General features: G+C 43.3%; 1 protein-coding gene and 1 pseudogene across 3 annotated transcripts; both read left to right on the top strand.

The window, feature by feature from the left end:
• Positions 1–920: 920 nt before the first annotated feature.
• LOC125542623 (putative disease resistance protein RGA4) lies at positions 921–5,674 on the top strand. 3 transcript variants are annotated; one of them, XM_048705720.1, is made up of 5 exons: positions 921–1,129; positions 1,219–1,347; positions 1,540–1,653; positions 1,800–4,917; positions 5,398–5,674. In XM_048705720.1, exon 4 carries the CDS (start codon positions 1,851–1,853, stop codon positions 4,905–4,907), a length of 3,057 nt encoding a protein of 1,018 aa, XP_048561677.1. In that variant the 5' UTR covers positions 921–1,129; positions 1,219–1,347; positions 1,540–1,653; positions 1,800–1,850; the 3' UTR covers positions 4,908–4,917; positions 5,398–5,674. The 3 variants fall into 3 exon arrangements, with proteins under 3 accessions (XP_048561677.1, XP_048561676.1, XP_048561675.1); XM_048705719.1 differs by lacking the exon at positions 1,540–1,653 and having other exon boundaries at positions 1,784–4,917; XM_048705718.1 differs by lacking the exon at positions 1,540–1,653.
• A 6,404-nt stretch (positions 5,675–12,078) lies between these two features.
• Positions 12,079–21,789, top strand: LOC125546586 (annotated as a pseudogene).
• The last annotated feature ends 3,338 nt before the right edge of the window (positions 21,790–25,127 follow it).

Below are 25,127 nucleotides of genomic sequence, written 5' to 3' on the forward strand. Positions count from 1 at the left end.
CGCGATGTATCAAATTCCTTTTTTTTTTCCTTTCCTGAACTAGAGCCGGAGACCTTCGTTGTACTGAACCAGCATGGCACTGTTTCATTTTTTGAATGTGAGCAATGGTTTCCACTTTTTGCTGCACAGAACCTGTCTGACACGGTTTCCTTCTTTGAATATGACCGATGGTTTTCGTTTTGGCATGCATGATTTTGTTCTTTGAATTGAATTGGGGTCTGACGGTTTGCCACACTGAAATTGCCTAACCTGTGTCTCCAAACCTGTTTTGCCTGTGTGTGTCCTGGTGAAGGAAAACGACGATGATGATGCAGAACTGACACAGCTGCAGAATAAACAGGGCACGAGCGTGTGCAGTTCGGCGAAGGTTGCTACGAAGGAGCACAGCCCCGGCAGGAGAGCCAGGAGGTACACTACGCCGGAGCTCTGAACTTCGGCAAAGGGCGGCTAGCGACGACGATGGAGGGGACCAAGTATGTTGTGAAACAGCTATCTAGTCCAGGGGATAAGCGTGAGCTATGAAGGAGAAACTCTGTTCTCTGCAACTAAACAGAAGAACAATAAGGAAATTGCGGAAACTACTAGCGTCTGTCGTAGCGCTACGCAGTGCACTGCTCTTCGGTACTACCTTCTCTGAACTCAGTTACTATGTGATGGAGATGAATGCAGCTTATCCCCGTCTTAGTCACGTGCCTACAGTTTAAGTGCAAATGCGTGAAGGTCCATTTAGTTGGAAGGAATTGGATATATTAGATTAAGTACACTTTTTTTGGCATGAAAGATTAATTAGATCGTTGCCTGCAATCAAAACTGAAGCGAGGCGTTTCTGTGTTGTGCATTGGTGTACTACAGCTTGCCAATCTCTTTCAGAAGACTTTTCCAGCCAATGGCCATCTTTGTGGACTGTGTTGTGTGGCCACGAACCGCAAGCAGAGGAGGGCCGGCCATTTATCATCTACTGATGTGTGGTAGCTGGCCACTACTGTTGCTTGGCTCTTGTATGCTGCTGCTATTGGACCAGGCAAAGGCATCTCCAAGTCTCAGAAATCTTCTTAGAAATGGAGGTTTTGCCTTGATCTTTGTTGATGGTCATCAGTGGCTTATCAGTTTAGCTATCCTCTGTATTCAGGTATATATATTCAGTTCAGTTATGTGCACTTCTGACACTACTTTGTTTTGTTCACTAGTTGCTCAATAATCTTGTCTCATCCATTGCAGGTGCAGCAGCATTGTTTCCCCCCTGGTAGTTGTTCGATAATCTTCTGTTATCTATATTGTGATTCTACCTTGCACTTGACCTTGCGAGATCTTTAAAACTACCGATGGGCTAGAAGATTGGTTTGTAAGGTAAAACCTTGCTACCGTACTTCACAGAGCTTGCCGCTTTGGTTTCGGAACTACAGTGGAATAAATTATGATGATTGATAGGCTAGCTTGTACGAAACCAATTAGAGTTAAGATGAACTAGACAAACAGAAATAAATAGCTGGATGATCTATCTGTATCACTCTATGTTGTAACTAAATGCAACATTTTCAGTAGTAGTTCGGTGTGGAGGCCACTATGCAAATTGGAACTGGAAAAAATAATTACAGAACAAAATGCCAGATGATCAAGAATTTAGACCTCAATACTTGCCGTACCGCTCAATCTGTAAGTGCATAGCTATATTATGCTAAATTGTTGAACATGTAAATGGCAACCCATTAGTGTTAAATTTCGTGAGCCTTGTCCCACCTTCGAAGCATGTTATCATACCTTGTGCATTCATTTCAGCTTTCAGTTTCTGCATTTCTCAGGGAATATCCTAGTGTTTTTGGTGGACCTCTGGCGCTGAGTTTGTCTGATCCATGGCGGCCATACTTGAAACTTTGCTTAAATCAAGTGTCAATAAGTTGCAAGATGTAATTACAGATGAGGCCATACTAATCCTAGGGGTGGAAGAAGAGCTCACAAAACTGCTGCGGCGAGTGGAACTAATTCAGTGTTGTATATACGATGCTGAGAAAAGGAGGACAAAAGAGCAAGCAGTAAACAATTGGCTTGGTCAACTGAGAGATGTTATATATGATGTTGATGAAATCTTGGATGTGGCTAGATGTAAAGGAAGCAAGCTACTTGCTGACCACCCTTCACCATCATCAGGCAAATCAGTTGCATGCAAAGGCCTTTCAGTTTCCTCTTGTTTTTGCAACATAGTGCCACGCCGTGATGTTGCTGTTCGGGTTAGAAGCCTCAACAAAAATATAGAGAACATTGCAAATGACAAGATATTTTCAACTTTCAACAGTAGTATACAACCTACTCGAAATGGTCCAACATCCAAACTCATAAGAAGTTCCAACCTTGTTGAGCCCAACATTGTGGGGAAGGAGATTATACATTCTACAAGGAAGTTGGTGGACTTAGTGCTTGGACACAAGGAATACAAATCTTACAAGCTTGGTATCGTTGGAACTGGAGGAGTTGGTAAGACAACACTAGCTCAGAAAATATACAATGACCAAAAAATAAAAGGAAGCTTCGAGATGCATGCATGGATTTGTGTTTCGCAAGACTACAATGAAATAACTTCTCTTAAAGAGCTTCTCCGAAATATTGGTGTGCATCATGAGCATGGTGAGACCATAACAGAGCTGCAGAGGAAGCTCGCAGAAACAATTGAAGGAAAGAGTTTCTTTCTCATTCTTGATGATGTGTGGCATTCCAATGTATGGACAGATTTACTAAGGCCTGCATTTCATGGAACAACTGCGGGAGTAATATTGCTAACCACACGAGATGATCAAATTACAAGGAGAATAGGTGTAGAGCATACCCATCGAGTTGATCTCATGTCAATAGAGGTGGGATGGGAGCTACTTTGGAAGAGCATGAACATTGAGGAAGAGAAAGAAGTGCAGAATTTAAGAAACATAGGGATTGAGATTGTTCGTAAATGTGGTCACCTCCCTCTTGCAATAAAGGTTACCGCTAGTGCTTTGGCAAGTAGAGATCTGACGGAGAATGAGTGGAGAAAGTATTTGAGCAAATATGTTGGTTCTGAGAGCATCCTCTTGGATGAAATAGAAGAGGCTTTGTATCTTAGCTATGATGAGTTACCGCATCGTCTCAATCAGTGTTTCCTTTATTGTGCTTTCTATACTGAAGATTCTATTATTCGGCGTGATGAAGTTATCTGGTTATGGATTGCTGAAGGCTTCATTGAGGAGCAGCAAGACCAACTACTAGAAGATATAGCAGAAGAGTACTACTACGAGCTAATCCATCGGAATCTCCTCCAGCCAGATATTCTAAGTTTTGACCAGTCTCAATGCAAAATGCATGACCTCTTAAGACAGCTTGCTTATAATATATCAAGAGGAGAATGTTTTACTGGAGATATTGAATCATTAAGGTGTGAAAATATGTCAAAACTGCGACGTGTCACTGCTATTATTCAGAAGGATATGTTAGTTTTACCTAGAGTGGATAAGCTGGAGGTTAAGGTGAGGACTTTCCTAACTGTTATGGGTCCATGGAGAATTGAGGATACATTGTTCAAGAGATTTCTTCTTCTTCGTGTTTTGGTACTGAAATACTCACTTGTACAAAGTATCCCAGGCTGTATAGGAAAATTGATACATCTACGCCTACTTAATCTGGATTATACTGGCATATCTTGTCTTCCGGAATCTATTGGTTCCCTAAGGAACCTTCAAGTACTGAGCTTGAGGTGGTGTTATGCGCTGCACAATCTTCCTTCAGCGATGACCATGTTGACCAGCTTAAGATTTCTTAATTTTCTTGGCACAAAAATAAACCAGGTTCCACGAGGGATAGGGAAACTGAAGCTCCTCACTTATTTAGGAGATTATCCAGTTGGTGATGGAAGTGATAATGATGTTATACAAGATGGATGGAAGTTGGAAGAGTTGTCTTCTTTGTCGCAGATGAGGTATCTTAGTCTTGTTAAATTGGAAAGAATGGCTCATTGCAATACAGATGTAGTGCTGACGGACAAAAAACATCTGAAAACACTAACACTAGGGTGGACTGGACATGGAGAGGGATCATATTCAGAAGAAGATGCCAGCAATGCTGAGAAGGTCTTTGAGCATCTAATACCTCCACCTAACCTGGAAGACATACGTATTATTACATTCTTTGGTCAGCAGTATCCCACCTGGTTTGGTACCACCTGTTTGTCTTCCTTAATATACTTGACACTCGTAGATGTACGATCATGTGTGGAACTTCCACCGATCGGGCAGCTACCCAACTTGAAATATCTGAAAATAAGCGGAGCATATGCAGTTACCAAGGTTGGACCAGAATTTGTTGGCTGCAAAAAGGGTGATCTTGTATGTAATGAGTTGGTTGCTTTCCCTAAACTTGAACGGCTGATCTTCACGGATATGCCCAACTGGGAGGAGTGGTCTTTTTTTGAGGAAGAAGTTGCTTCTGCTGATGTAAGAGGAGAGGATGGAGCTGCTGAGATTCAGAAAGAGGATGCCCAATCTGCAAGGTTGCAACTGCTGCCCCGTTTGGTGGGGTTACAACTTGACAATTGCCCACAGCTGAGGGCTCTGCCACGACAGCTTGGAGAGGACACTGTCTGCTTGAAGGAGATCCTTTTAATGGGAATAAACAACTTGAAGGCCGTGGAGAACCTCCCAGTGCTCTCTGAGCTCGTTATTAGGAGATGTGAAGGCCTCGAGAGAGTCTGCAACCTCCCTCAAGTGACATACCTGCGTGTACATGGTTGTCCAAACTTAAGCCGTGTAGAGGGGTTCGGCAGTTTGCAACAGCTGTGGCTGGACGAGGATATGCAAGAGGTCTCTTCCCGCTGGGTGCATGGGCTTCAAGAGCAGCACCGGCGACTTAATGGTGAAGACCTGGATGTCTACACGTGGTCTAGTACTTAGATGGCTCAAGGTATATGTTAACACTGCATACTGGTTGGATATTTGTTGTTGTATATTTGATTCTCTTTTTTTTTGTGAACGGTATATTTGTTGTTGTATATTTGATTCTCTTAGCAGCCAATGATTCATGTTCTAAGAATTCAGTTTTCTCCCTCAGTGGACACATGCATAAATTGCATCTTTGTCAAGTTGTATGCCACTATATATGCTTATGCAACAGAAATGCTTAGACCTTTTGCAGACTATTCCAGAATTACTTCATGTCCATTGGCAGCAGACTGCAAGCGTGCAAGTTATTAACTGTCATAAAATGTTGCTCTTAAGTTGTTTGTGTGTGTTCCTTCTCTAGCTAACATGATTTGCAAACCCATGGTGTTGCTTAGATTCTCATAATCATCCTCTTAGAGTTTATATTAATGTTGGGATCTATTGAGGGTTTGTCAATTGTCATAGCTACTAACTATTTCTGTCTTCTTTGTTGGCGGTGTAGGACTGATGGCGCGTTCGCTTCGACAAGCAAAACATCAGACATACAAAGTTGAGGAAGCCTGCCAATGTTGAAGATGCGCAAGTTCCGTGATGGATGTGTAACGAGATGGTGAAGAAAGAAATTGTCCTGTTTTCCTTTGGACATGTGCCCAGGAAATACTGTATTGTTTATTTCTGAATTTGGGCCAGAGGCCTTTGCTGTACTGAATCTCCTGTCTGTGTGGTATTGTTTCACTTATTTATTCCTAAACTTGAGAGGCTGAAGGCATCTGCTGCACCGAACCTGCGTGGCATGGTTTCGTTCGTTTAACTTAACCGATGGATTTCGTTTTGGCATGATTTTATTTTTTGAATGGAAGTGATGGATTTCATCTTATTTTGTTTCTGAACTTGGGCCTGAGGTTTTTCCTGTGTAACCTGTAAAGCTGTGTTGTATTGTATCGTCAAACTACATTATCAGAAGGATTGTTTAGCAGGATTCCAAAACCAACAACAGTAATAATAGTATATAGGCGGAGTGAAGATGGCTATGATGCGTGCAGTGCGGTGAAGGTCGTTGCATATGGAGGTACCCTGCGCCCGAGCTCTGGAACTTGGGCGAAGGGCGGAAGGCGACTACAGCAGATGCGCTCAACTGCATATGGAGCGTGAAGTATGAAGGGGAACCTCGATTCCGTTCAGTGATCCACCGGATGGCCCAGGCTAGCTTACAAGCAGGTTCCTTACCGAGTACCACTTGGAGTTGGAGGGGACGTGCGGTCTCACTGATTTGCGGGGCCCAGCATCAGCCTCACCTGGAGTAGTACTCCACTGGCATCGATCCCCCGGTTCAGTTTCGTCAGGCTCAGAATCTTACAGGTGTTGCTCTGCTTCGGCTCACTTAGCTAGAGCGTGGCCAAGTGGTGTTCTCCACTGGGGCCACGCCTTTTCACCCAGCGTCGTTGCATACGGTTAATAATAAAGGTGGTGTTCTGCCAACCGCCAATGTGGAGCTAAGCTGTGCAATGTGGAGGGCTGCTAATTACGTTTGCTCAAGAATATTACGTCAGGACTGCAAAGGCAATATCTAGCTATTGCTACATACTCCCTCCGTTCTCAAATATTTGTCTTTCTAGACATTTTAAATATGTCAACATACGAATGTATGTAGACATATTTTAGAGTATAGATTCACTCATTTTGCTTCGTATATAGTCATTTGTTAAAATCTCTAGAAAGACAAATATTTAGAAACGGAGGGAGTATAAGCCTCTGGTGCCCCATGCAGGCTAGTAGCTAAAAGGAAGATGCAGTTTCATGTGATTTCGGTCGAACCTATGTTTTTACGTTCGTTTTCTTGACCCGGCAGCGGAAGGCAAACGTCGTTCCATACTTTTTTTTTGGACCATATTTTTTCATTTTTTTTCTTCGAGCTTTTCTTGCTATACTATATTATTTTAGTTTTATTTTCTGAACTTTTCTATTTCTTTTATTTTCTTTTCTATTTTATGCTTCTTTATAGGTTTTCCTCATTTTTGGTTTCTTGTTACAAGAAGCACATGAATATTTTGGAAAATACATAAACATTTCTAAAAGTGTGCAAGCACTTTTTCAAAATTACACAAACATTTTCTTAAAAAGCCATAAACATTTTTAAGTTACATGAATATTTTAAAAAATATGAACACTTTTAAAAAATGGACATGACTTTCTTTTTTTGTTTCATGAACATGTATTAAATTACATATGTTTTGGTCCCAAAATCCATCAACAGTTATAGAAGTACATAAGTGAACATCTTTTGTTCTTTTTGTGTATATGTTTTCCGACGTACTTTTTCCTGTTTTATTTATTTTTATGTTTTTAACTCTTTCCTTTTTTATTTTCTATTTTCCTATTTAAGTTTTTTTTAAACATGGTAAACAGATTTAAAACTTGATTAATAGTTCTTTTAAATATGAGATGATTTTTTTAAAACAGAACGGACAGTTTTAAATACATGTTGAATATTTTTCATGATGATTATTTTTAGGCTTAATGAACATATTTTTTTAAACACGCTCAACATTTTTACCGCTCGTAACAAGCGAGTTACAAAAGCATCCTAATGGGGACGCCAAGTGCACCTCCTCCCCGCTACATGGGCTGGTAGCCCAGCGGTGAGGAGTGATGGCCTGTGCAGCGCTGCTTGGGCCAGGGAAAAGGAGCCCGGGAGGAGTGGAAGGCGACGGGGTGACGACAGCTGGGCGTCAGCGAGGTCGCCCCGAATCCGGCTGGGCATCGGCATGCTCGCACCCGAGAGGAGTGGTGGCGGCTGGGCTCACGCCGTCGCCGTTGCCGTCTCTTCTCTTACTCGCACTCCGACAGCCCACACACCGTCTCCGTCGTCTCTTCTTACTCGCGTGGCGTCGCTGGAGATAATCAGAGGGCCAAGAAGGGCAACCTCTCTGTTACACTCCTCCTTGATAATCCCCAAGTGCAAGGAATCATCGTAGCACTTTCCAAAGATGGAAGTGATAAGTATGGAGTGTCGAACCCACAAGGAGCTAAAGGTAAGATCAATATTCTCTCAAGTCCTATCTGCCACTGATACGACTCTACGTGCACCGAACGTTTGCTTCAACCTAGCAACGAGAAATAAAACTACGTTGTGGGTATGAAGAGAATAACTTTGCATGGTATCGGAGAGCTAAAACATAAAAGTAGGTGCTGTTATCATAAAGTTAGAATATATTACTTAGTATTATAAATAGAGAATGTGGAATAATGGTGGATCGGTGTGCGGAATTGTCCTAGGCAATTGTTAACAAGACCGGTAATCACTATTGCAGTTTCATATGAGGGAGAGGCATAAGCTAACATACTTTCTTTACTTGGATAATATGCACTTATGATTGGAACTCTAGCAAGCATCCGCAACTACTAAAGATCATTAAGGTAAAACCCAACCATAACATTAAAGCATCAAGTCCTCTTTATTCCCATACGCAACGATCTCTCTTACTCGGGTTTAAGCTCCTGTCACTCTAGCAACCCACTATAAGCGAATCATGAACGTATTGCAACACCCTACAGCGGGAATCCCTCACGCTTGCGTGACACAGAGAGCACCATAGGACAGCATCAAAGTAAAACATACAACTCATACCAATCTAGATCACCAATCAACCCAAAGACAAAAGATATCTACTCAAAACATCATAGAATGGCAACACATCATTGGATCATAAATATGTGGCATAAAGCACCATGTTCAAGTAGGGGATTACAGCGGTGTGCGGGAGAGTGGACCGCGTAAAAGAGATGATGATGGTGATGTTGATGAAGACGATCACCGTGGCGATGATTCCCCTCCTGATGGCACTCCGGCGCCACCGGAAGAGAGGAGGAGAGGTTCTCCCCCTTGTGCTTCCTCCTCCATGGCCTCCACCTTCTGGTCCTTGGCCTTCATGGTGATGAAGACCCCTCCGGGATACTCCTCCATGGCCACCGGTGATGATGGCCCCCTCCGGCAGGGTGCCGGAGAGGGCCCCGATTGGTTTTTGGTGGCTACAGAGGCTTGCGGCGGCGGAACTTTCTACCTAATCTCTGTTCTGAAAGTTTTAGGGTACGAGAGTATATATGGGTGCAGGGGGTACGTCGGAGGAGCTACGGGGCCTCCACGAGGCAGGGGGGCGCGCCCTAGGGGGGGCGCCCCCCACCCTCGTGAGCACCTCCCGTATCCCCTGACGTAGAGTCCAAGTCTATCCGGTGGCTTTCCTTCCAAAAATAACATCTCCAGTTGATTTCGTTCCGTTTTGACTCCCTTTGATATTCCTTTTCTTCGAAACACTGAAATAGGCAAAAAAAAACAGCAAATCTAGGCTGGGCCTCCGGTTAATAGGTTAGTCTCAAAAATAATATAAAAGTGAATAATAAAGCCCAATATTGCTCAAAACAGTAGATAATATAGCATGAAGCAATAAAAAAATATAGATACGTTGGAGATGTATCACTCCTCTCCCTTCTCCGTTTCTCTTTCTCATAAGTATGGCGCACCCGCCATGACCAAACCTCCATCTTCCTGCGTCTCGCCAAAATTCGTGCTCCACTGCACAACAATCTCAAATGAATTCTCTGTTACCTCATATCTATAATTTCAAATTCTCTGTTGCCCTATATCTATAATCCACTGAACAAAGAGAGGAAGAATATAAGAAGACGTTTGCAATGCTGAGAGTGTCTTTGAGCAGCTAATACTCCACGCAATTTGGAAGAATTATTTATTAGATTATACTTTGGTCGGCGGTACCCCACCTGGTTTGGCAGCTGGCACCACCTATTTGTGTTCAATCGTACACTTGGCCCTCAGATATTTACGATCATGTGTGGTTCTTTTTAAATAATCAACAAATTAAGTTGATCGACAGAGTTACTTTTTTTTTGTTTTTCTCAAAATGGAGGTTGAAACCCCTGGCCTCGCATCAATTAACAGAGTTACTGACAGTAACTTGCTAGCTAACGCAATGTCCAAGTTTAACTGTTCGCAAGCGTGCTCTGCTTAGAGCCTCAAGTAGTTGAATCTTTTTTGTTGCCTTGAATTAATGATGCATATATACAGGCTAGTGCTTTGTCAGTTGTTTCCTGCGTCTCCTTGGGGTTGGGAAGTTTGCAGCAGCTGGGGTTGCCCGAGGATATGCAGTTTCATCAGATTTTTCTTAAACCCGAGTTCTATGTCAATTTTCCAATATATGAATAAGTAAATATCTTTTCTTTTATGTTTTCCAATATACTATTTTTATTTTTCTACTTCTTTTTATGTTTTCATTCACTCTTTCCTTTTTTATGTTTTTATGTTTTCCCCTTTTCCTAGTGAACACTTTTTCTAGAAAATGGCCTTTTTTAAAAACTTGATGAACATTTTCAAAATATGATATGAACACTTTTTCTAGAAAATGGCCTTTTTTAAAAACTTGATGAACATTTTCAAAATATTATATGAACACTTTTTCTAGAAAATGGCCTTTTTTAGAATATGCAAATATGTTTTAAATTGTGCAAACAATTTTAAATAATTACACAAATACTTCTATAAGAAGGCATGATCATATTTTTCATAACATTACTATTTTTTACTAAATACATGAACATTTTTTAATTGTGTAGAACATTTTTGTAGTTTCATAAACTTGTTTTAGAGTAGATATTTTTGGTCCCAAAAATTTGTAAATATTTTAAAGTCTTTTTTATGTTTTCCACTTCTTTTTATGGTTTCTCTCTTTCCTTTTTTTATTTTTCTGTTTTTTTGTTTTCCCCTTTTCCCAGAGAACACTTTTTCTAGAACATGGTCTTTTAAAAAACTTGATGAGTATTTTCTAAATATGATATGAACATTATTTTAAATGCACCATGAACTTTTATTAAAAAACATGAAACATTTTTAATACATGATAAACATTTTGAAATCATAATGGATAGTATTTTTTACGAAATTATTATTATTTAAATACGTGTTGATTATGTTTTTGAGGCATGATGAACCTTTTTTAAAACAAGATCAATATTTTTACAGCTCGCAACAGGCGCGTTTATACAGGCTCCCCAGCTTCTGCCCGCTATATGGGCTGGCAGCCCAGTGGTGAGGCGAGGAAGGCGACGGGGTGACTGCTGGACGTTGGCGAGGTCGCCCCGCTGGGATCCGGCGAGAGTAGATGGAGGGGACGGGACGACGGGGGCGGAGGCTGGGCTCCGACTCCGACTGCTCGCGCGCCGTTGCCGTCGTCATCGCCGCCGTATCCTCTTACTTGCACACCGATGATGGAGAGAAGCAGAGGTTCTGGATGAGGGTGACATCCGGTCAGGAGTGGCCGCCACACCGCGCCGTCGTCGCCCTGGCGGCGCTACCGCTCTCGTGCCGGGTCGCTCCTCCTGTCTTCTACTCCAATACTCTCGTGTTGAGAGGTCCATACTGGGCTACTCTTAGTTCGGTGCCAGATCTGTCTGGGACTAATTGACATTCGAGATGCGGGGAATCAAATCAATCTGCTTCTCCAGGTAACGTGACCTACGCAGATTTTGGTTCAATGCTCGCTGAATATGGTCGGGCGCACTCCTACTCCTAGATGACAAGCGGCATAGCAGAGTGACACATAATTCTTCATATTTGGTACAGTTAAATTGACGATCTAAATATATGTTACTCCTGAAACCCATCAAATGTCATACCTGAAATGAAAGATCACACTATCTTTATCTGTTATCTACTTTCTACATAAAATTCGTTACATGTTATTTTTATTCAGCATTCCTGTTTAAATTTATCTGTGGTCTTCGTCACTTTTCTTGCTCCTGATTGAAACAGTTTAATTATCCACTCTTATATTGGGACGTGGTTGGTGAGGTAATTTCTGTCGCCCGGTGTTCATATACGATCGCCGCACCTCCTTATAAAACAAAGCAGCTTAATTATGAGCAGATGTTGATGCAGCTTAATTATAGTGTCAAAAAACGTTTTACATTATGGGACGGAGGGAGTAGCTAATTAAACAGTGTTTAATATAAGTAGCCAATAGGCAAAGCAGCTCATGGGGCAGTTCACCAATCTCTTTCTCAAGAGTCGAGACACCATCCCAGCTAATGGCTGCCTCCGTCGACTCTGCTGTCTAACCTGCAGTTTCTACGCGAGCAGAAGGGGGGGGGGGGGGGGGGGGGGGGGGGGGGGCTGTAAGGCACCAGGAAATTTGTGGATTTTGTTCATTCCATTCTTCTTGTTCTTCTCCAGTTAATCGTTGTGTGTACATATGTGTGCCTCTATTCTGCTGCCAGGACGCAGAGCAAGTTTCGTCTTGGTCGCTTGTGTTAGTCCTTCCTTTCATGATGATCCAGATCCCCTTGCAGAACTCTGATCAGTTTACTTTGCTCATCGCCACCGATTGAAGTGGATCTGTGGAGTGTGGAGACAGGAAAAGGTTCGTGCTAACAACACCCATAGTCAGGTATATATTTACTAAAATACTAAAAGGGATTCTAGATAGTTCATTACAGGTAGTTATTTGATTGATGTATGATGAAAAAGAGTCCAATTTTATTTTTGTTCTGCAATTTCCATTCTGTGCTTCATTTAGTATTCACCAAAGAACTAGCTATGGACAGGGGTGCGTGGAAGCTTGCTATCCATGTGCCAGAGCCATGAGTTGGTCGCGGGATCTTATGGGTTTCACCTCTAGCCTACCCCAACTTGTTTAGGACTAAAGGCTTTGTTGTTGTTGTTGTTTTTGTTGTTGGTTTAGACCAAAAAAGCATGCATCCCGCAATAAGTCATAAAATTCTCTAAAAATATAGAGAAAGTTTCAAAAACAAAGAAAAAGGTAAATCAATTTAGTACAAAAGTATTCTATCAGATTTGAATCAATGACTTACGTCTTATATTCAATCTCGATGTCTTGTACTTCCATATTTATAATGCAGTAGTACTCCTTTTGTTCGCTATTTGATCAATAATCTTCTATTGTGTATTGCAGGTGTAGCAACATGGTTTTCTCTTGGTGATTGATCGACAATTTTCTGTTATCTAGTTTAATTAGCTTTGGCTCGATCTTATGACATCTTATGAGTGGTAATGGGCTGACCATCGGAGTAAACTGCGTCTTCAAAATGATCACTATTGATTCCTATTGTTAAAGTCTTCCCCTTGCTGGAAGACTGGTTTGTAAGGTAAGACTTGCTATTGTTCTCCAAAGCTTGCGACTAATGTGGTTTTTTGCAGCTGCATGTGGGAAACTGGATGATTATTTGTATGTTGTACTCAATGCAACATTTTGTGTATATGCTGCTATGCAGCTGTCATCTGGTTGCTATTCAACCAAGCAACCGGATGTTAGTTGCAAGCACAAAGCAGATAAAAGGACATAATGCCAACTCATGGATTTAGACCTCAATACCTGACTCCACTCCCGAATTTCTATGTTGGATAGTTCCATTATTCTAAATTCATTAATATTCTACACCAGTGTTTACTATAGAGACCTTTGTTATTGTGAAAACATATTAACATACCTTGTGCATTCATTTTCAGCGTGGTATTTTTTGGTGGATCTCTGCCCCGTGAGTGCAATTTTATCTGTTTGATGGCAACCGTTGTAGCATGCTTGCTTGCATCATGTGCCAATAAGTTGAAAGATATCATTATTGATGAGGCCATACAAATCCTAGGGGTGAAAAAAGAGCTCATAGAAGTCCTGCAAAGAGTAGAACTGATTCGGTGTTGTATATATGATGCTGAGAAAAGGGGGACAAAAGAACTAGCAGTAAATAATTGGCTTGGTCAACTGAGAGATGTTATATATGATGTTGATGAAATCTTGGACGTGGCTAGATGTAAAGGAAGCAAGCTACTTGATGACCACCCTTCATCATCATCAGGCAAATCAGTTGCATGTAAAGGCCTTTCAATTTCCTCTTGTTTTTGCAATATTGGGCCACGCCGTGATGTTGCTGTTCGGATTAGAAACCTCAACAGAAAGATTGAGAACATTGCAAATGCCAAGATATTTTCAACTTTCAACCATAGTACACAACCTACTCCAAATGGTCCAACATCCAAGCTGATAAGAAGTTCCAACCTTGTTGAGCCCAACCTTGGCGGGAAGGAGATTATGCATTCTAATAGGAAGTTAGTGGACTTAGTGCTTGCACACAAGGAATACAAGTCTTAGAAGCTTGGTATCGTTGGAACTGGAGGAGTTGGTAAGACAACACTAGCTCAAAAAATATACAATGATATGAAAATAAAGGGAAGCTTCAAGATGCACGCATGGATTTCTGTTTCGCAAGACTACAATGAAGTAACTCTTTTGAAAGAGGTCCTCCGGAATATTGGTGTGCATAGTGAGCAAGGCGAAAGCATAACAGAGCTGCAGAGGAAGCTTGCACAAACAATTAAAGGCAAGAGTTTCTTTCTCGTTCTTGATGACGTGTGGCATTCCAATGTATGGATAGATTTACTGAGACCTGCATTTCGCGAAACAAGTGTTGGAATAATATTGGTAACCACACGAGATTATCAAATTACAAAGAGAATAGGTGTAGACCATACCCATCAAGTTGATCTCATGTCAGTAGAAGTGGGATGGGAGCTACTTTGGAAGAGCATGAACATCAAGGAAGAAAAGGAAGTGCGGAATTTAAGAAAAACAGGGATTGAGATTGTTCATAAATGTGGTCGCCTCCCTCTTGCAATCAAGGTTACCGCTAGTGCTTTGTCAAGCAGAGAACTAACAGATAATGAGTGGAAAAGGTATTTGGGCAGATTTATTGGCTCTCAGAGCATCCTCTTGGATGAAACAGAAGAAGCTTTGTATCTAAGCTATGATGAGTTATCGCATCGTTTGAAGCAGTGTTTCCTTTATTGTGCTTTGTATGTTGAAGACTCTGTCATTAAACGTGATGAAGTTACCTGGTTATGGATTGCTGAAGGCTTCATCGAGGAGCAGCAAGGTCAACTAATAGAAGACATAGAGAAGACTACTACTATGAGCTAATTCATCGGAATCTCCTCCAGCCAGAAATGATAAGTTTTGACCAGGCTAACTGCAGAATGCATGACCTCTTAAGGCAACTTGCTTGTAACATATCAAAAGAATGTTTTATTGGAGATGTTGAAACATTAAGGGGTGAAAACATGTCAAAACTACGACGGGTTACTGCTCTTATTAAGAAGGATATGTTAGTGTTACCTAGAGTGGATAAGAGGGAGGTTAAGGTGAGGACTTTCATAACTGTTGAGGGTCCATGGGGAATCGAAGATACATTGTTCAAGAGATTTCTTCTTCTTCGTGTTTTGGTAATGAATTACTCACTTGTACAAAGCATTCCAGACTATATAGGAAAATTGATACATCTACGTCTACTTAATATGGATTGTACTGGCATATCTTGTCTTCTGGAATCTATTGGCTCCCTATTGAACGTTCATGCTGAGCTTATTGGTTCTTTGAGTTAATTTTGTTTGAGTGACGATGTTGTGCAGTTTATGATGTCTTACTCTTTTGGTCACTGTTGATTAGCTCAAGAAGGGGAGAGAAGTCTGGAACATTGAGGATTGACCTTATCCTTCCATCCCTCCACGGGAGTAGTATATACAAGGTGGGTTTTACATTTTCGTCCCTCTATTCTTGTTCATGTCACTAGTAGGTCCTCTCAACACTCCCCCTCAAGATGGGGCAAATATGTCTATGAGCCCCATCTTGTTACATAATTTCATATAATTTACAACACTAATACCTTTGGTTAATACATCAGCAAGCTGATCACCTGAGTTGACAAAGCTAACTTGAAGAGTTCCCTCATCTAGCTTCTCTTTGATGAAATGCCTATCTATTTCAATATGTTTCGTCCTATCATGCTAGATTGGATTATTTACTATATTTATTGTGGCTTGATTATCACAGTAGATCCGAAGAGGCCCCCCTTTGTACAATTGTAGTTCAGTAAGTAGTAAGCGTAGCCATACTAATTCACATATTCCAGAGACCATGGACCGTAACTCTGCTTCAGCAGTAGACCTGGCCACTACACTTTGTTTTTTGCTCCTCCAGCTAACCAAATTTCCTCCAACAAAGATGCCGTAGCCAGAAGTGGACCTTCTATCATCTAGACACCCAGCCCAGTCAGCATCTGTGTAACACTCTATACTGAGATGTCTAGAATTTGAGAATAGAATTCCTTTCCCAGGGCATCCCTTTAGGTATCTCAAGATTCTATATGCAGCATTTAAATGTGTAGATCTTGGGTCATGCATATATCTGCTCACAATACTCACAGCATATGCAATATCTGGCCTAGTATGGGACAAATAGATTAGTCTCCCTACCAGCCGTTGATACTGACCTTTATCAACAGGATCACCCATATCTGCCTTAATTCGATGGTTTGCCTCAATTGGTGTAGAGGCAGGTTTACAGTCTAGCATTCCAGTCTCAACAAGTAAATCAAGAACATATTATATGCAACTTCAATTCCTAGAAAGTAATTTAGATGCCCAAGATCTTTTACTTCAAATGCTTTTGCTAGCATTTTTTTCAACCGTCTTATCTCCTCATCATCATTACCTGTAATAACAATGTCATCAACATAAACCACAAGAATTGTAAGTTTGCCATGATTACTCCTGAAAAACAGTGTATGATCAGCATTGCTTTGCTGATAGCCAAGTGAGCGGATCTCCTTGCAAAACTTCCCAAACCAGGCCCTTGGTGATTGCTTGAGTCCATATAATGATTTTTTTAGTCTGCACACCTTACCCTCTGTCTCCTTACTATTAAACCCATGTGGGATTTCCATATATACTTCCTCTTGCAAGTCATCATGTAGAAAAGCATTCTTAACATCCATCTGAAAAAGATTCCACTTATAATTCGCTGCTAATGAGATCAGGGTTCTAATAGTATTCATCTTAGCCACTGGGGCAAAAGTATCATCGTAATCCACTCCGTATGTTTGACTGTACCCTTTTGCCACTAGTCTGGCTTTATATCTCTCTATTTTGCCCTCAGGTGTTTGCTTTATGGTGAACACCCACTTACAACCCACAACTTTCTTACCTGCAGGAAGTATAGAGAGTTCCCAAGTATTATTCTTATCGAGTGCAGTCATTTCTTCAACCATTGCTGCTCTCCACCTTGGGTCCCTTACTGCCTCCTGCCAGTCATGTGGTAGTGGTGCCATCGAATCTAGAGCAGCTATAAATGAATTGTATTGAGGACCCACAGAGGAATATGAAACATGATTGGAGACATTGTAGGGTGACATTCTTGATGGCAATTTCCCAGCAGTTAATCGAGGTTGTTTTCGGTGGGCAATGGGTATATCTAGATCATCCAATGTAAGAGCATTATCATCACATGACGGAGTTACCTGTGGAGCCTGAGATGGTAATGGTGGGTCTGGTGTTGAGTCATTCGCATCAGGCTGCTCCACTCTGGATGGTGTTCTTTCTGGTTCATAGGCTTCATGGTGAGGCTCCAAAGAAGTTACTTCCTCCCCCTGCATTTGTTTCTCTTTTGATTGCTGCCTTCTTGTATACACTTGGCATTCCCTTTCTTCGTTTGGTTTTCGCCATTGTTGTACCTCATTTGGTTTATCTTGTTCCCTTCCTTCAGCAGGTATCACTCCAATAATCATCTTTTGTGATGTAGCATCGGTGTTCTCCACTTCTTTATCTCCCCCTGTCTCATAGTTTGCATCTAAGAGGTCATCAGTAAACGAATCGGGAAATACATCAGATAAGTCGACTGATTCCCCATAAAATGGTTCATGTTCACGAAACACCACATCCATACTCACAAACATTCTCTTCTCGGATGGGCACCAACATTTATAGCCCTTCTGTTTACCAGAATACCCCACAAATATACACTTTACTGCTCTTGGATCTAGCTTCCCAACCGAAGGCCTATAGTCCTTTACAAAACATGTACACCCGAACACCTTTGGTGGAACTACATATGTAGTTCTCCCAGTGAGACACTCTATTGGTGTCTTGTAGCCAAGCACCCGAGAAGGCATCCTATTCATCAAATAAGCTGCAGTCATCACTGCTTCACTCCACAAGTACTTTGGAACATTCATGGCAAACATTATGCACCTTGCAATTTCTAAAATATGCCTGTTCTTCCTTTCTGCCAAACCATTCTGTTCTGAAGTACCTGGGCAACTAGTTTGATGGATAATTCCAAAGTTTGACAAATATTCATCAAAGTCCCCATTCACATATTCTGTGCCATTATCAGTTCGTAACACTTTCACACAAGCACTATATTGAGTCCTAATCAGATTATGGAAATCTCTAAAGCATTCAAATGTTTCACTTTTATGGCGTAACACATAAACCCAGGTAGTTCTAGTGCAGCAGTCAATGAAAGTGACAAAGTAGCGATAACCATTAATAGATGTCACTTTGCTAGGGCCCCACACATCTGAATGTATAGTTTGCAAAGGCACATCACTTCTATTATCAGATGATAAATAAGAGCTCCTAACTTGCTTTCCATACTGACAAGCATCACACATTAGTTGTTCTTTACTAATTTTACAATAGAGATTAGGGTAAATCTGACCCAAAATAGCAAAAGAAAGATGTCCCAACCGACGATGTTCAAGTAGGAATTCTTCTAGTGACGAGGGAGACACTGTAGCAGCCACTGCAGGAAATATATTACTATCCAAGTAATATAACCCATCACGCATGCTCCCTATCCCAATCTCTTTTCCAGTTCCAAGTTCCTGAAAAATACACCAAGTGGGGAAGAATATTGCAGCACAATTTAGCTCTCTAGTGATGCAGCTTATAGATAGAAGATTAATTGGGAAATGCTGGAACATGTAAAACTGAAGATAATGACATATTTGGGCTGCATTTGACAATTCCAGACCCAACAATGGCTTGGGTTGAACCATCAGCCAATTTCACATTTTCCTTTTTAGAAACAGGAATATAGTTGAACAACTCCCTAATAGAACCAGTCATATGTCTCGAAGCCCCTGAGTCAATTAACCATTGTGCACCAGCTGCAAGATAATCAGTACACATTACAGTATGAGAATTATTACCAGAAAAATTTGCTGATGAAGAGGATGATGCATGTGACTCCTGAGGCTGTTCGACACCAAGATTTAGGTTCTTGAATTGACGCCACTTCTCTAGCTCATCGGGGGTTATCTCAATGCTCAATTTCTGAGACACTTCCTCGGCAGTTGAAGTGTTTGCTCTTCCGGGAAACAACATGCCTCTTCCACGGCCACCACATGCATCAAATAATCTGCCTCTGGCTCTACCTCGCCAGTCCTGGCCTCTACCACGACCTCCTCCCATCAATTTAGGGCAGCCTGCCCCAAGATGTTCTGGTGATCCACATTCAAAACATTTTCTTTCACCGTTACCTGCTCCTGTTCTTTGGTATCTTCCACCTCCTGCAGCCGAGAAAGCTGAGCGCCTTTGCGTTACTCCCTGTGAAGCCGATCCTGCTGCCTCCAACCTTAGCCGAGTTTCTTCACTCGCTATTGCAGAAATTGCTTGCTCAAGACTTGGTAGCTTCCCACTGCCATATAGAGCTGCTCTCCTATTTTCAAACCTGGGATGGAGGCCATTTAGGAAGTCTCTAACACGTCTCCTCTCAGTCCACTTACTATGCTTCTCAATACATTTCCCACACTCCATTTCAACTGGATCATAGTAGTCCAGGTCACTCCACAACCTTTTAAGTTCAGACACATATTCCACCACTGTTCTCTCACCTTGGCTCAGCTCCTGCAACTCATTTTGAATTTTGCATGCTAACATCTCATTTCCCACTCCTGAATATGTGCCTTTCAGGAGCCTCCAAATCTCTGAAGCATCTTTGATTCTCTCAACCTGCTTTGCAATCTGAGAAGACATCGAACTCAGAAGCCATGCCCTGACCAAAGCATTGGTTGCTCTCCATTTTTGGCCTTCTTTTGAACCTTCTTCCTCAGGTTTCTCTACTGTCCCAATGATGTATCCTTCCAATTTCCTTGAAACCAGGATGGTTTCAGCATGCTCAGCCCAGCTTACATAGTTCTCAGGACCCTCTAACTTCACATGTGGCATCTGTAAGGGATGTATCTCCTCCTTTATTTCAGCCTCTGATTTGGAGCTGCTAGCTTGCTTGCTGATTGCATCAAACAGAGCCCTGTATTTCTCATCCATCGCTCGCAATACAGCCGCAAGCTCACCGGAAGTAACTGCTGGGGCATCACTGATTTCAGCCATCTCCTCTACACGCTGCACTTCCACTTCTTAGATTCAAGCCTCTGCACCCTGCACTAGCTAGCCGTCGGCTCCTTTCTCCTCCCTAATCACACCACCAGCCTGGGCAACCTCCACACGCAACCACACAAACAGCCAACTCACCCGTGGTAAATCAGACCACTGCTCCTCGCCGCCTTGTTCCTCCCAGCACCTCCTTCACCGCCGCAGCACTCTGCTTAGTTCCGCCACTGCACTGAGTCGCCTCACGGGGCCAGGTCGCCCTCCTTCACAGCGCCGTTGACCACCAGCACCACCACCAACTTCCACCGCCTCCGAACCCACTCAACGCCGTTCCACGGCCACCGCTGCCTCGCCGGAGACGGGTGGCTCTGATGCCATGTTGATTAGCTCAAGAACGGGAGAGGAGTCTGGAACATTGAGGATTGACCTTATCCTTCCATCCCTCCACGGGAGTAGTATATACAAGGTGGGTTTTACATTTTCGTCCCTCTATTCTTGTTCATGTCACTAGTAGGTCCTCTCAACAGGCACAAAAATAAATCAGGTTTCCAAAGGGATAGGGAAACTGAAGTTCCTCACTTATTTAGAAGATTATCCTGTTGGTGATGGAAGTGATAATCCTGTTATACAAGATGGATGGAAGTTGGAAGAGTTGTCTTCTCTGTTGCAGATGAGGTATCTTTCTCTTGTTAAATTGGAAAGAGCAGCTCACTACAGTACAAATACAGTGCTTACGGACAAAAGGCATCTACAGAAACTAACACTAGAGTGGACTGAACGTGAAGAGGGGTCATATTCAGAAGAAGATGTTAGTAATACTGGGAAGGTCTTTGAGAAGCTAATACCTCCGCACAACCTGGAAAACCTAAGTATTGTCAGATTCTTTGGTCAGCGGTATGCCAGCTAGTTTCGTACCACTTTTTTGTCTTCCTTAATACACTTGAAACTCATAGATGTACGATCATGTGTGCATCTTCCTTAATACACTTGAAACCCAACTTGAAATATCTGAGAATTGATGGAGCACATGCAGTTACCAAGGTGGGACCTGAATTTGTTGGTTGCAAGAAGGGTGATCATGTATGTGATGAGTTGGTTGCTTTCCCAAAACTTGAATGGTTGATCTTCGAAGATATGCCCAACTGGGAGGAGTGGTCTTTTTTTGAGGAAGAAGTTGCTGTTGCTGATGGACGAGGAGAGGATGGAGCTGCTGAGATTCGAAAAAAGGATGCCCAATCGGCAAGGTTGCAACTGCTGCCTCGTTTGGTTGTGTTGCAACTTCAAGGTTGCCGGAAGCTGAGGGCTCTGCCGCCACAGCTTGGAGAGGACACTGCCGGCTTGAAGCAGATCCTTTTAAGAAGGCTAAACAACTTGAAGGCCGTGGAGAACTTCCGTCTGTTCTCTGAGCTCCTTCATATTGAGGATTGTGAAGGCCTGCAGAGGATCTCCAACCTCCCACAAGTGACAGAGCTGCGTGTATATGGTTGTCCAAACTTAAGCCATATAGAGGGGTTGGGAAGTTTGCAGCAGCTGGGGCTAGGCGAGGATATGTCTGAGATCTCTTCCCGCTGGCTGCCTGGGCTCCAAGAGCAGCACCGGCAACTTCATGGCAAAGACTTAGATGTCTACACATGGTTTAAACGTTAGATGGCACAAGGTATATATGAACACTGCATACTGGTTGGATATTTTCTATTGTATATTTGGTTCTCTTAGCAGCCATGATTGATGTTCAGACAATTCAGTTTTCTCCCTCCGTGGATCATGCACAGATTGCATCGTTGTTCAGTTGTGCACCATTATACAATATATGCTTATCCAACAGAAATCTTTAGATCTTTTACAGACTATTCCAGAATTAGACATGCCCATTGGCAGCAGACTGCAAGCGTGCATGTTGTAAAATGTTGCTCTTAAGTTGCTTATGTGTGTTCCTTCTCTAGCTAACATGATTTTGAAACCCATGGTATAGCCCATTGCACATCCTCCTCAGTTGTTGTACTATCTCTTCCTTTCTGAGGTTAATTTGTGCAATGCAAGATTAAGATTTGCACTAGTAGTTTAAAGTTTCTTCAGAAGAAAAAACTCAAACTGTCAAACTCTGAATCACTGAACAACTTAGTCGGAATTCCAGACAGACGTCCATTTGAATGCCCCAAAGGCAGGCGACGTGGAAGGTGGTAGGCTGTTTATTAAGTTGCTAACGCAGTCTCTCAAGATTTTTTCTTCACACAAGGGTGCTCTGTCGCCTTGTTCCCGGTGGACGCACACAAACTGCTCGAGCAAATTGACGCGAGAAAAACAGAGGAGGGGCAGAGTAGGACATACACAGGTTACACTACTCAGGACACACTGGTTAGTGGTTACTGATGGCTGCAGCAGCAGATGCAGTTCGCCATCACCCCACTCACCCACAGTGCGCCAACACATGGGCACCTCCCATGTTTTAACAAGTGCATATTACAACAACTTTACACAGCTAACACTCTATTTATACTAACTAAATACTCCCTCCGTCCCAAAATAAGGTTTGCTTTTAGTTCAAACTAAAATCACGACACTTATTTTAAAACGGATGGAGTAAATGGCTTGGCCCACTCATAGATGGCAATGCATCACGGAGGGAGGATTTTTCTAGTGCCTTGATGAGGTGGACACATTAGGTACAACAATGTACTATAAACTCCCATTGGAAGGAGAGGCGAGCGTCCAGCGCCACCTCGCGAAAGGAGAGGCGGCCCTCGCGAAAGAAGATCTAGCGCCGCTGCCGCCGTCGCCCAGCGCCACCGTGATCTCTCCTCCCACGCCCACCTCACCCCACCTCCCCCTTGCGTCGCTCCTGGAAGCGACCGAGGGGCGAATCCTAGCCATCGGGACTTCGGTCATCTTCAGGCGTCTCCTCCCCTTGTCGCCGCCTGGCAAAGCCCGGTCGGTGTAGGCGGTGGCGGGGCTCACTCCTCTCCACGCTCGAGCCGCGCGGGGCGGGACGGCGGTTGGATGATGACGTGGCACCTGGATGGGTTTGAACGCCCGTTCGGATTGCGGAGGGTTGGGGTCTGCATCTGCCAACCAAAGCTGCAGTTGTCCGCCAAATGTACTCTGTATCCGTGTTAACAAGTTAAGGCATTTCTAACCAATCCCCTGTTCGGTCATAAGGGAGAATAAATTAGGTTTTCCTCCTTACGCCGCACCCTAGCTGAAGTCCTAAAACCTATAAGGGAGAATAAATTTTACTCCGGCCCCTATCCAACCCCAAAATATACTCCGTCTGGAGGTGGCCGTGGATAAATTTTCTTCACGCAAAGGTGGCTGGCCGGCGAACACGTGAAGCTCCCTTGTCGACGGCGGCGACCTCGGGCAGTTGGGCTCGGGCTTCGCCGGTGACATCGCGCAGTGCAGCCGGACGTGTGAAGCTGGTCTGCAACCCTGGACGCCAGCGGACCACTGCATCGCCGCCTTGTCCGTCCTGGAAAACAGTGGCTGATGAGGCGGCTGGAGGTGGAGCCGGCTGCGGTGGGAGGCCGAGCAGGCGAAGTGCGCAGTGTGCCTAGACGAGTTCGCGTGGGCGGCGTCCTGACACACCTGCCATGTGGCCACCGCTTCCACTGGGGCTGCCCGCTGCCCTGGCTGAGGGAGCCGCCTCGCACTCCTGCCCATTCTGCGGCGCCGTGGTCGACGCCAACGCGCACGTCGCCTCCTAGCGATGCCCCATCGGTTCGACGCGCACGCGCGCCGCGCCCCGGCGTCGCCCGGTCCCGTGACCGGGCGGCCCGCCGCCTGGACATGATGCATGCCCTGGCACGGCGAAGAACCACTTGTAGGATGCACCACCGGATCGATGGCAGAAACTTGGGAGTGCGTAGGGAGAGAAGACAGCCGTGAAAGAAGTCCTCGCCGAGTTGCATGGTTTTGGGTGCATCTGTGCATGGTCCAGTTCTGCCATTTCAGTTTTCCTGGCGAGTGGTTGCTGATGAGGTTGTTTTTTATGGCATGCCGCGAATTTTACATTGCCGGCGAGAGCTACATGGCCGCCTTGTCCGTCCTGCCGTCGCTGGAGTGCGCGTGCCAAGTGTTCGATGAAATGCATAAAGCCAATTATAAGTTTTACTCCGCTAAATTTAGAGGATCGGCTGGGTCCAAACAAAACTTAGTGATGTAAAAATACTCCACTAAGGGTTTACTCCGCGGGATCCTCCTATATTTTTAGGAGATAGGTTAAAAATGCCCTTAGAAGTTAGAACATGACCAACAGAGTAAAATATGTACACATCCATGTTTTCGTCATTTCTCATTTGGCACCGACCCTCTACTCTTCTCGAGATTTAGGCTGCAATCTAAAATTTGTGTTGGTGCAAAGCTGTACGTGTTCTATTGTAGTATGTCTGTAACCCTTGATATAAGTCATGCTCATTCAACTGACATATAATCATTTGGTATTGCAGTCTGTTGGTGTCTGTGGACATATGCACGAAGATTGGCGCCGTCAGCTTTGTGTTTGGCATCGTGGTTGGCTGCGCCGGTGAGCTGCCAAGCTGCTCAAGAGAATTATAAGGATGATAACTAGCAAAGTTAGTGCAATTAATCTCAAAATTTTGTTGGCAAGTGTGCTCTAGTTACCTCTGTAGTAACCCCAAGTTGAACCTCCTTGACTGCTTGGATTAACTGTGATGGATACAACATAGTCGTTTGTAAGCTGTATCGCAAATCTCTTTTAGGGGATCTTTATTACTGGCAATTGTGGCATGTGCAGACTCTGCGGTACATGTATGGAGCCGTTGTGTTGAGACTGGCTTGTAATGATGGGCTAATGTTGTTTGGTTAAACATCCTGACGCATGAATTAATAATGAAATTAAGCAGCTACTTTTGTTGGGGTGTCCAATTAAGTCCAACTGAGTGCTTTGCTGTTGCTTGGCTTTCCAGTATATATATGCTGCTACAGGCTCAGGTAAGGCATCAGGCTCACTCATCAAGAAAGAAAAGGTG

The sequence above is a fragment of the Triticum urartu genome, chromosome 3 (genome assembly GCF_003073215.2).
Source record: "Triticum urartu cultivar G1812 chromosome 3, Tu2.1, whole genome shotgun sequence".
NCBI classification, from domain to species: Eukaryota; Viridiplantae; Streptophyta; class Magnoliopsida; order Poales; family Poaceae; genus Triticum; species Triticum urartu.